At 34.8% G+C, this 13,205-nt stretch overlaps 1 protein-coding gene across 8 annotated transcripts in view; it reads right to left on the bottom strand.

Moving 5' to 3' along the window:
* Positions 1 to 13,205, bottom strand: part of DYNC2H1 (dynein cytoplasmic 2 heavy chain 1) — a 375,588-nt gene that overhangs the window by 159,584 nt on the left and 202,799 nt on the right. For all 8 annotated transcript variants that reach the window (XM_078339343.1, XM_035263991.3, XM_078339345.1 and 5 more), the window contains 3 exons: positions 10,538 to 10,648; positions 6,134 to 6,289; positions 1,753 to 1,828 (listed from right to left, as the gene is read on the bottom strand). In XM_078339343.1, coding sequence (XP_078195469.1) covers positions 1,753 to 1,828; positions 6,134 to 6,289; positions 10,538 to 10,648 — 343 coding nt within the window. The remainder of the gene's footprint in view (positions 1 to 1,752; positions 1,829 to 6,133; positions 6,290 to 10,537; positions 10,649 to 13,205) is intronic.

Raw genomic sequence — 13,205 nt, 5'->3', positions numbered from 1 at the left:
TTTCCAGTGTTACAAAAACAGGCAAAACTAATTTATAGTTAGGTGTCTGGCGCCCACCTCAGGAACAGGGATAGGTAAAGCTGGGGAATGGTAGAGACTGAAAGGCAACATTACATGGTAGATTCAGAGGTATTGATAATGTTCTATTTCTTGATTAAGGTACTGGCTACATGAGGGTATTCGGTTTGTGGAAATTTCACTGAGTCATCATTTTTAAAGTACTTTTTGTCCATATACTTCACTAAGTAGGTTTTTTTAAACTTCAAAAATATATAAATTAAAATGGGAGTTGGTCACATCCTAGCTGTCCATCCTTATCTTTTTGCCAAAGAGAAGATGTTAAAAAAATTTCTGATGCTATTAACTCAAGGAATAATTGAGTGCCTATGATGCGCTAGGCACTGTTACAAACCTTAAGGACACACAGTAAACAAGACAAAGACCTTGCTTTAAAACAGACTATGCTCTAGTAGGAAGAGAGAAAATAATAAATGAATGAACAAGAAGATATTCAGGTAGTACTACTGTATTAAGACAGTACGACAAGACAAATGGATAGAGAATGATTACATTACTTCAGATCCAGCAGTAAGAAATCAATCTCTAGAAGAAATGCTCTTCTCAAGGGGATCCCTCCGAGCTGAGAAGTGACAATAGGAAAAAGAAGGCCACATGAAAGTCTGAGAGGAAAGCATTTCAGACAGAAGGAAGAACACCTATTAAAACCTTCAGGTCAGAACAAGTCTGGCTTTTTGAGGTCCATAAAGATGCCAAATACGGATATAGGTTTTAAACAGGGAAATTATATGCTTTGGTTTGCATTTCTAAACAGTAAATTTGCTTATGGTATGAAAAATGTTTAAAAGGGTGCTAAGATGGAAGAAGACCAGGTAAGAAATTTTTTCCTGGACTGCCAGCATCCTGGAAAATAAGCAAATAGAATCGTGATGTCATCTGGAAAGGAGAGAAATTGTCAGAGAACTGGATGTCAGAGGATGAGAAAAAGAAAAGAATCCTGGTGACTCACAGGCTTTAACCTTGAACAACTATTTACACATGAATGGTGGGCCATCTGCTGAAAAAGAGGCAGGATCAGGAAAAAGTATTTGGTGGGGTTGCAGGGTTGGAGTTGGAGAGGAGACAGGAACTCAGAGATCTGTTTGTGACATTTTTAAGTTTCAGATAACTATCAGTATATTTGCTTCTCTAATCCATTATTGGTCTTAACTCTAGAGTCCCCCTCCCTTGGCCCTGCACAGTAAACTTTAGAGATTAGACTGCTCCTGTTTTCAAGGAGGCTGATAGCTAGATGGCCTTAGGGGACCAGATTACAGGGCTTTATCTGCTGCTCTGTTTCAATCTATCATTTGTACCTTGCTTCCTGATTCCTACTTGGTAATTCAATTATAACTCCACAAATCCTTTGTGGTGATCTTAGTCTGCTATTCTCCTAAATTTTCACAGTTCCCTTGAAAGACATCTGAAAAATTCAGTTAACACCTGAAACTCTTGAAGGCCAGAAAGTGAAAACGAGGTCTTCCTAGCTTTCTGCTTGCAGAGAGTAATCCATGGAAGAACAGATCCATATAAGAACCCTGAGATAACACAGGTGTAGCAGTCAAATAAAAAATAAAATAAAAAGCAAAAGCAAGTGATAGGAAGTTAAACTACTTCTGAAGAAACCTTATTGTTAATAAGACCACAGATAAAATTTTTTATTAACATGAGATTAAAATTTTCATTAGAACTTACCATCGAAAAGTCTGTCAATAATGTTGTACCCAGCCCGAAGATCTGATAAAGAAAATTCATAAAACTTGGTCCAACCCTGTTAAGAAACAATTTTTTTAAGTAAACAACTAAGTAGTAGTCTAAGATATATATATATATATCTTATATATATATGTATGTATCACGGCCCTTAAACAAAATGATAGATATAGACTTAAAAATTATATAACTCCTGAGAATTTTTAATAAAACCAACACATAATAATACTAAAATAACAGTAAACTTAAAAATAATTTACTAGCTATCGCATGAAAAGTACTTTATAATACCATACTAGTTTTAGTTATTTATGTGGCAAGATAGTCATAGAGAGAGAACAAATTGGTATAGTAAATTTTTCATTCTCATTACTGTATATACATTGAGATATTTCCTATAATTTTATCCTTCAGAATTGTGGATTTTCTCTACAAATATAAAAAAGAGAAATATGGCAAAAAAAGGCCCAGAAGCATATAGCGGCATATTTATTCAAATTGAACCCACAAAGCATTCATATTGGAACTAAATAAAATTATATACCTGTAACTAATAGCTACAATGTTTGTATAAAATGAAGATTTGGATATCATTCAGGAATACTAACACACATTGCATTCAATCATCACTAAAAAATATTTTAAAAATGTTTATTATATATCAGGCTCTGAGAATACTGGAATGAGTAACAACAATAAAAAAAAACCCTGCCCTCATGTAGCTTTCACTAAAAAGGTGGGAAAGAGTGGGGTGGAATCACTCAAATACAAACACAATTGTAAATGATAATGACTTTGATGAAAATAAACGTATTTATTGTGTTTCACACACATGAAACAGATCTGACCTCATCTAGAGGGGAGAGGGGTGACATACAAAGATAAAAGTAGACAGATTTAAGAACTCGTTAGGAAAATAAACTGACAGAATTTTTGTGTTGGGTTGTAATGGGGTGTGAAGACACCGAAAAGAGAGCTGTTAGGAATGACTTCTCAGTTTAGTGCTCATTCATATTGATGATGGATGATGTCATTCACTAAGAAGTGAAACACTGAAAGAATACAAAGTTTGGGAAGGAGTAACATGAGATCACCAAACAAAAGTTTAACTCAGCATTTAAACAAACATGTAAGTAAAAAACCTAAGTTTTGGACTGCTCCATACCAGACGGTGTTTTAGTCAGTTAAAAGTTAGCAATGAACAAGAGACAAAGATCTGGGCACTTGGGAAGCTTATATTCTAGAGCTTGATCCAGAGTACGTGAATTTTCAGGCATGCTTCAGACACCCAACTGGATATGTCAACTGTCAGATACACAAACATAGAGCCCAGGAAGCTGATCTGAGCTGTATGTGTAAATTTGGGGTCAACAGCATTTGGATACTTTTTTTTTTTTTTTTTAGACGGAGTTTCGCTCTTGTTACCCAGGCTGGAGTGCAATGGCGCGATCTCGGCTCACTGCAACCTCCGCCTCCTGGGTTCAGGCAATTCTCCTGCCTCAGCCTCCTGAGTGGCTGGGATTACAGACACGCGCCACCATGCCCAGCTAATTTTTTGTATTTTTTTAGTAGAGACGGGGTTTCACCATGTTGACCAGGATGGTCTCGATCTCTTGACCTCGTGATCCACCCGGCTCAGCCTCCCAAAGTGCTGGGATTACAGGCTTGAGCCACGCGCCTGGCCCTGGATACTATTTTTTTAATGAATATTATATTCACTAAAAATATGAATTGTAAAAACAAAAGATTTTGCTCAGTAGATTTAAGAATTAAAGATCTGTAAAGGAGATACTTTTTTAATGAATATTAAGGATATTCATTAAAATACCAATTGTAAAAACAAAAGATTTAAATTTTGCTCAGTTAGATTTAAGAATTATAGATCTGTAAAGGATATGTACACATCAACAATTAACAAAATTCCTCTTTTATCTAAACTTTAGATAAAAACTCAAAAGTAAATTTCTTATATTATTCCGTTAGCGCATATATGTGAAGAAGTTTATTTTTTAAAAATGTCTAATACTTTAAAGATCAATATTTTTAAAACCCCCTAATTAGAAAACTGTTGCTATCAATATTGCTTAGTATACATACCTATGACATGGTTTCTAGCAATGAAATAGTATTCTTTATTTTGTCTACATTTACCTCCTTTGTTATGATTTTTATGAGAAGTACAAAAAACAGAAGTATGGAAAAAAGTGACATTCTCAAACATTTTTTGTGTGGAAAAGTGAATTGCTGTATCCTCTATGGACAATAATTTAGTAATATTTATACATTCTAAAAATACGTATATTCTTTGACCCAAATGTTCCACATTTAGAAAATGCCGACTATGAACTGGTGTTAACTGAAGCATGCACGGGGATATCCACTGCAGCATCTTTTTGAAATCACCAAAGTTGAAAAGTGTATATATATCCCCATCCTACCATACCAAAACTGCTCAAAGATTATAGAAATATATTTATGCAAATAATATTTTTAAATTAGGTATTAAATAGACACTGATACTTAACAATGTGAAATATATGGTTTAAAAAAGCAGGGTACAGAGCTATGTTTGTAATATGCTACCTACCATTTCAGTTATAAAGAACATAAATGGATATATAAATTCATAAAACATGTCTGTATATTCATACAATCTCTCTAAAGCACAAACAAGAAAAGGTTAAGTAGATCCTCTGAGGACATAAAGTGAATTGGAAGAGAAGTAAGCAGGGCAGAAGCTGACTTTTCATTACAAAACATTTTATATCTTTTTTATATATACCACATGCCAATATAACTTAATAAATAATACAATCTAATTTTCTTATGTAATTTTTCTCAATAAAGGCTCACCACTATTGGTATTGTTCATCTATCAGTCAGGATTAATTGATATTAATGGGGCTAAGGACATTAATTGATAATAAATAGGCTAAGGACAGATGTCAGAGAAGTTAGGAAAAAAGGATTTACAGGAAGATATACCTTTCCCATTTTGGAACTCTGTACTTTTTAAGTGTGATTCTTTGAACAAGTTAGCTATGATCAATGAGTCCTCCCCATAAGTGTGGTATTCATATTATAAGAAACAACACAATGCGATTATTGTTTACTATTTCATCTGTTTGACAAATGTTTACTGACAGGCTACAAGCCAGTCACTGTGCTAAGCACTAAACATACACTATTTCATTTGATGCCCACAATAAAGGTAAATATGATTGTTATTCTCATTCTACAGTTGAGGAAACTGATGCTTATTGCAGTTAAAACAGTTTAGCAAAAGGTATCACTGCAAAAAAACTCTCAAGTCAGGACTCAAACGCAAGCCTGTCTCGCTCCAGAATCCATGCTCTTATTCTGACATGCCACGGATATAGAGTTTAGAAGGGAGCAGCTGCGGAGGGCAGTTTGAGGAGAGATTTTCCTCAACAGAAGTGGACAAAGTTGATAAAAGAAGAGGGGAAATATTTAAAGATGGAAGAGTGATGCAATTTACAGCCAAGAGAAACATTTGGCAAGAAGGATTGATCATTAGTCCCAGCTATGAGTACTATGACAATAGAAAAATGCAGTTCATAACAGATAGAGAGCCTTTGGTGAAAAGAGCTGGATAGATTCAAGACCTTAAAGAAGCCCCGCAGGACTGAGGTGTAAAAGGCAACTGACACAAAGGCCGGAGGAGGCTGAAGAGGTAGGTGGGCCTTTTCTTCTGGAGGATGGTAAGATATTGCATATCTTTCCCCAAGTACAATAAAAAGCCACTTGATAATTTTTAAGCAAATAACCAAACTCATTAATTAGAAAGATAATTCTGGTTGCTAAGTGCAAAAAGTAGGAAGAACACTTGGAAGACTAATTCAGAAAGGAGTACAGGTGAGAAGTGACGAGGCTTAAAAAATGGTGAGGTGCACATGTTTGAATTATATCAAGAAGACTTGATAATGGACTGGATAGGGAAGCAAAGAAACACAGCATATCAGGAACAGCTCCTGAGTTTGTAGACTGAGGAAGTAAACAGATACCAAGGCCTTTTACTGGGAAGACCTGACTGGTGTGGGGAATCCAGGTTTTGAAGTTTGAGATGTGTGGGCAATATAAACTATAAAATGATACCTAACACTCATTCAGGGCTTATAATGGCCACGAATTGTTCTTCATACTTTAATTCAGTGAAGTGTGAAGTAGTTAATTAACTATATATACAGTCTAGAAGATTAGCAGAAAAGATGAGATTAAGGGTATAAATTTAAGTCATGAGCCAAATTATTAGGTAAACCTAGCTACCTTTACTACATTACAAAAATATTTTAACACACAAAAATATAAACTTAGAATGTATCCAAGACGTGTTGTTACTCACCTGAGGAATATAATTTCTTCTTTCTTGACATGCAGCATGAAACCACGCAAAACTGAAGAGAGCGTGAGCTCGATGTATATTATTTTTTTTGTTAATTTGCTCAGGAGTCCAAGACTCGTAAGTACGCATTAAATTCTTCTTTAAACCTGGAGGTGACTAAAGAAAAAAAAAATAACAGACATCCTATTACTAAAATCTTACAAATAAAACATATTAGATTTTAACATATTTGAGAACATAATTTAAAAAAAAATGTTCACTGCTACCAGGCTTGAGTTAAATTATTACGTTACTTCAAAATGTACATAAAACTAGTTTTAAATTGCTTATATCTAACAGTTCATCTCAAATATACGAATAAGTTTTCAAATTCAAAAATCTATGTAATGATATTCAAAATAACCAAATAAGTTTTATATCACAATTGAGAGGTTTTTTTAACTGACACTAAATCACCACTTAAGAATTCTAATGTGATACTGATTGTTATGAAACAGGTGTTTGACTTAATATGCCAGTTTTTTCCCTCACTAGTTACTGTTTAAATTTCCATGAGGACTTCAACATACAATTTATACAAAATATCAACTAATCTTCCTTGTGCATTTGTCCAAATTTAAATTACGTAGGCTCATAGATACAAATAGAAACCAGGAACTGAAATTGTATATTGGACTAGTATAAAAATGTTTTAAATGTTCATCCACATGCATCATATCTGTTTATATTTTTTATATTATCAAAATAATAACTTTTCAAGTTCATGGAAAAAGCAAAATAACCCCCCCAAAAAATCAAATATTAAAAAAAAAGTGGGTTTTTCTGCCCAAGTTATTCTCATTACCTTGTTTAGAAGTAAAATATTTCTTCCAAAATGGTTTTTAACATAAAAATAATAAATTCAAGCCAATACTTTAAGAATGCCTTCTACAAAAATTAGTCATCCTCTTTGAAATCCTTTTCATTGTTATTTCTAAAGTAAAATGACTTTCTTGTTTAAAATAAGAGGCTGAGCATGGTGGCTCATGTCTGTAATCCCAGCACTTTGGGGGGCCAAGGCAGTTGGATCACTTGAGGTCAGGAGTTCTAGATCAGCCTGGCCCACATGGTAAAACCCCATCTCTAATAAAAAGACACATGAACACACACACACACTGAATTAGTCATTGTAATCCCAGCTGCTTAGTAGGCTGAAGCAGGATAATTGCCTGAGCGCATGAGGCAGAGGTTGCAGTGAGCTGAGATTGTGCCACTGCTTTGCTTGTAATCCCAGCTGCTTAGTAGGCTGAAGCAGGATAATTGCCTGAGCCCACGAGGCAGAGGTTGCAGTGAGCTGAGATTGTGCCACTGCTTTCCAGCCTGGCCAAGAGACAGACAGAGACAGAGACAGAGAGACAGAGAGAGAGAGAGAGAGGGGGGGGGGAGGAGAAGAGACGAGGAGGGGAGGGGAGAGAAGAGAGGAAAGAAAGAAAGAAAAAGATGGAAAGAAGGAAGGAAGGAAAGAAAGAAAGAAGGAAGGAAGGAAAGAAAGAAAGGAAAGGAAAGAAAGAAAGGAAAGGAAAGAAAGAAAAGAAAGAAAGGAAAGAAAAAGGAAGAGAGAAAGAGAAAGAGAGAGAAACAAAGAAAGAAGAGAGTAAATATACTACTGAAGTATTAAATACCTATCAAATTTTTACTTTTTAAATGAAAACTTTTTATGTTTATGAAACACAAAAACTCCCATAGATGAGGCCAAATTTCTGTGCACTATTCAATAAAACATGACATTAATAGGAAACCAATCACTTAGTTATTAAAAAGGCACTAAAGATCATGCTAATTAATAAATCCTATACACTTACAGAGAGAACCATATATAAGTACAGACTGAAAAATAATGAAACAAAAAACACTAATGCCAAAATTGTAAAATAAAGCAAAAGAACAGCTGCAAATTCAGACTTAGAATAATTTCAATATAAATACAAGTAAATACAAAACAAGTATTCAACTTAAGAAATCAGGAAGTATAAAAGCAGATAAAAATCTGAATATAGAATTAGAAAGAAAAACAGAAAAAGAAAATTCAGTGAAATGAAAAGAGTTAGAAAAGGTAAATTTGTAATTATAACATCAGTTACCTGGAAAAAAAATTTTAAACAGCTCTGACAATTAATGGGAAAAAAAGGGACTTTAACACTTTTTAAAAATGATGTTTTTCCATATTATATACATGCACATATATAGTAATCGTTTTGAACATCTCAATGAACTACACAAATAGTGTAAGTTATGATAAAATTTCCTAGAGTAATTCAAGAAATAAAAAACAAATTAACTAATAATTGAAATCAAACCAAAGATTTCTATGAAAATGTAATCAAATTACCTCTTAAAAAGATATCAAAAAAGTTCACACATTAAAACATTCAAGGAACAGTTCAGCTTGTATAATAATACTTCCTTATCGAAATATTTACTGAATTTCTCTTACTTAGCCTTGAATTACATGCTAAATTCAAAAAAGCAAGCAAGTAAAAAAATAAAATAAAATAACCCCTGCCTTCATGGCTCGTGCAATCCAGTTCTAAAATACAGATTAGTAGAAGTGTACACCTGGATTGTGGCTGGAGAAAATTCTGGAAAAGTTATTTCTTACTAGATCTTGTAATCATTCAATTAAAATATTTCCAGTATTAAATCATCCTTGCATTCCTGGATTAATGTTTATCCTTTTTCTTCCTTAAATGAAACTGACACCTTCAGATGAAAAGGAGCAGTATGATCTAAAATAACAAGTAGGACCAGGCGCAGTGGCTCATGCCAATAACCCAGCATTTTGGGAGGCCAAGACAAGAGACTTGCCTAAGCCTAGGAGTTCAGGACCAGCCTGAGCAAGATAGTGAGGCCTTGTCTTAAAAAAAAAAAAAAAAAAAATCAAAAAATTAGCTGGGCGTGGTGGAGCACCTGTAGTCCCAGCTACTCAGGAGGTTGAGTTGGAAGGACTGCTTGAGCCCAGGAGGTCAAGGCTTCAGTGAGCCATGACAGCACCACTGCACTCCAGCCTGGGTGACAAAACAAGACCCTATCTCAAAAAAATAAAATAGCATGTACTTATAAATACTAATAAACGTTTTAATAGTTAGCTATTTTATGTATGACTTTGATAAATCATAAACTATCATTACAAACACAATTTCAAATATATAAGGTTTGGACTGTATCTCCCTAGCATTACATGTTAGAGATACAGAATAGATGGACATAAGGATAGAAGGAAGGCAGGGATGTTGGGAACAATCAACAGCGTGAAAAACAATCTGTGGAATGGGAGAGAATATCTGCAAACCATACGTCTGATAAGACACTAAACAGTGAGGATCCGAATTTTATGTAATGAACTATTAATACAACTCAACAGCAAAAGAAAAAAGGAAATAATTTTTAAAATGGGCAAAGAATTTGAAAAGACATTTCTCTGAAGAAGATAAATGTCCAAACATATGCAAAGATGCTCAACATTACTAGTCACCAGGGAAATGCAAATCAAAAGCACAATCAGATACCACCTGACATCCACTAAAATGACCACTATTGGACACACACTCAAAGAAAATGTGGACGAAGATGTGGAGAAATTGCTCAGTGTCAGTGGGAATGTAAAATGATGTAGCCACTATGAAAAACAGTATGAAGTTCCAACAAAAACTTACATATAGAGTCACCATATGATCCAGCAATCCCACTGCTGGCTACATATCCATAATTGAAAGCAGAATCCTGAAGAGATGTGTGCTCACCTGTGTTCACTGTATTATTCACAATAGCCAAGAAGTAAAAGACCTAAATGTTCAGTGATGAATGGATAAAGAAAATGTGGTATATACGTACAGTGAAATATTATTCTCTCTTAAAAAAGGAAGTCCTGTCATATGCTAAAACATGGATGAACCTTGAGGACATTACGCTAAGTGAAATAAAAAGATAACTCATGATTTTACTAAATGAGGTAGATAAGTAGTCAAACTCTGAGAAAGTAAAACGGAGGTTGCCAGAGGATAGAGCAAAATGACGAGTTGCTCCTCGGTGGACACGGAGTGTCAGTTTTGCAACATAAAAAAAGCTCTAGAAACCTACTACACAACAAGGTGCATGTTGCGCTATACACTTAAAAATCGTTATGATAGTAAGTTTCATGTTGTGTGTTTCCTACCAAAATAAAAACAAAAAATGTAAATGTGACATAAAATGTGAAAAGATTTAAATGTATTTTCTATCATCTTATGCTCTTATTTATGTCTATTATACCTCATCTAAATGTAAAAAGTTGTATGTTCTGTGTAACAGGTGTTTACAAAGTTTTAGAAGTCATGCACAGATCACTGCTTTCATATGACTAGTGATCCAAGTTTTAAAACTTCTTACCTCATACGTTATCTTCAAACTTGACTGTAGTAAAATAGGAGTAAAGTTGGGATGAGCTTCTGCAGTGAGCCAAAGGCGGAACGTATCTTTAGGCTGAAGAGTATTCAATTCCTTGTTTACAAAACCAATGATAAAAATTTACATTATTACATACAAAAATTTCCCTTTCACCAGTACATTATTAATAACTACTTTTTAATTAACACTTCTGAGACATTCTGATCTATTTCTTAATACTCTGGTTACCTTTCCTTTAATTTTTATCTTTTCTATTACTGGCTCAGCATAATGAATAAGAATCTGCATCTGAAGTCATGTTGACTGGAGTGAAATTCGTTCTGCCACTAATCTGCTATGTGACCTTGAGCTGTTTGACTTATTTCATCTCTAAAAAAGGGAAATAATAGTACCTATAGCATAGAATTGTATGAGACACTAAAACAATGCCTGATGCATAAGTTCAAAGTTATACGTGCTATGCCTAAACTACCAGCCTTCTTAAGGTCATTAGATTCTCACTGCTTTAATTCATGCTTCTACAGAGTTATCGAGTGATGTTAATTCCCTTACATACAATTTTTAGAAGCACCTTATTGCCTGTAATATAAATTAAAAACTTCACCATACAAATTCATGTGTCCGTGCTCCTCAAACTGGCTTTAGTCATTTTTTCAGATTCTTATGACTGTCTTACTCATCATCTTTCCTCTGCTGATTCTTCTCTTTGTAATCTGACAAATTATTACGTATCTGTCCAAACATAATTTGAATATCATGTCTTTGGGGAATATCTTCTCCAACTCTTCGCCACCACAATCCCAGGCAGATTTAATCACCCAGGTCGTTTTGTGAATTTTTCCCACTGTATTCCTCATCCCATGATTTAGTTATATGTTAATGTGACCTGTCTCTCCTAAACTAAGTTCCCAGAGAAAAGGTACAAATTCTGGAGGTAACCGGCACCTGGCACAATTTCTGGCTTTTTCTTGTACTCAGCAGGTATCTATAAATTTAATAAATGAATGAATAAATTACAGAAGAAATTTTTGTAGCTCTAAGAGAATGAAGTCTAGAAATTATTTTAACATAAGTCATGTCTAACACTAACATTAATATCATGTGAAATGTAGTTAAGATGACCAAAAACATGGCAAAAGAATGGCCATGAAAACATTGTGCCTGATTAAAATTATAAAGGATAAAATATATTTACACCTCATAATTTTAAAATTTAAAGTGTATATAAAATTTTGCTTTGGGTTAGCACATCTAAAAAAATTTAAGAGGTAAAAGAAACAATACATTGTGATATAGTTGGATTTATAGCTGGATACGGTTGAATTTACAATAAGTTTATAAATTTATATCCTATCAATTCATCCAAACTAGTAGAAAAGCAAATAATCAGTTATTTTTAAAATTCCATATTATGTACTGTTTCAAAAGGTTCTAATTAAGATGTGCTTTCAAGATAATAACTGTAATTATATTTACATGGATTAATAGCTATCAATCAGCGGTTTAAAACAGAAAGCAGTATTCAAGTATTCATCAGTCTTCTTTACATATCTTAAAACATATATAGATGTATCAGGCCAGGTGTGGTGGCTCACTCCTGTAATCCCAGCATGTCAGGAGGCCGAGGCAGACAGATGACTTGGGGCTAGGAGTTCAAGACCAGCCTGAAAAACATGGCAAAACCCTGTCTACTAAAAATACAAAAAATTGGCCAGGCACAGTGGTGCATGCCTGTAATCACAGCTACCTGGGAGGCTGAAGCATGAGAATTGTTTGAACTTGGGTGGTGGAGACTGCAGTGAGCCGAAATTGCACGACTGCACTCCAGCCTGGGCAACAGAGCAAGATTCTGTCTCAAAAAAACAAGACAAAACATAGATGATTTATCAGACATAAATTTTATCATTTTACACATTAGTGATTTTTAAAGAAAGCCATAATACTAGAATTACGTAAATACTCACAGTCCAAAATCTGTATCTTCTCTTGATTACAAGTAATGAATCAAGAATCATCATGGTCTACAATTCATTCACTTACTCATTAACTTATTTATCAAAGATTTATTGATTCTCTATTTGTGGAAGTATGTAGTCGCCAATTAATTAGGACTGCAGAAATTTTTAATACCTCACAACTAGGGTAGGACTTCCCCCAATTTATTCTGTTTGGTTCCATTCTATATACAACTGCCAGAATAATTAATTGCTAACTCTCTGTTAAGGACCTCCTTTGGCTCTCTAGGTCCCAGGACAAAAACTCCAAAATCTTCTGCATGGTTCTCAGGGTACGCCATAACCGAGCTCCTTCCTAGTTGTCTCAGTTGCCCCACACTGCCCTGCCTGGCCTCTCTAGTGCTGTCAAGGACATCGTTCCATAACCGAGCTCCTTCCTAGTTGTCTAACTCAGTTGCCCCACACTGCCCTGCCTGGCCTCTCTAGTGCTGTCCAGGACATCTTTCCATAACCGAGCTCCTTCCTAGTTGTCTAGCTCAGTTGCCCCACACTGCCCCGCCTGGCCTCTCTAGTACTGTCAAGGACATCTTTCCATAACCGAGCTCCTTCCTAGTTGTCTAACTCAGTTGCCCCACACTGCCCTGCCTGGCCTCTCTAGTGCTGTCAAGGACATCGTTCCATAACCGAGCTCCTTC

This window comes from Callithrix jacchus, chromosome 10 (genome assembly GCF_049354715.1).
Source record: "Callithrix jacchus isolate 240 chromosome 10, calJac240_pri, whole genome shotgun sequence".
NCBI classification, from domain to species: Eukaryota; Metazoa; Chordata; class Mammalia; order Primates; family Cebidae; genus Callithrix; species Callithrix jacchus.
The sequence above is the reverse complement of the archived record's forward strand: the minus strand, read 5'-3'. Positions and strand labels throughout refer to the sequence as shown.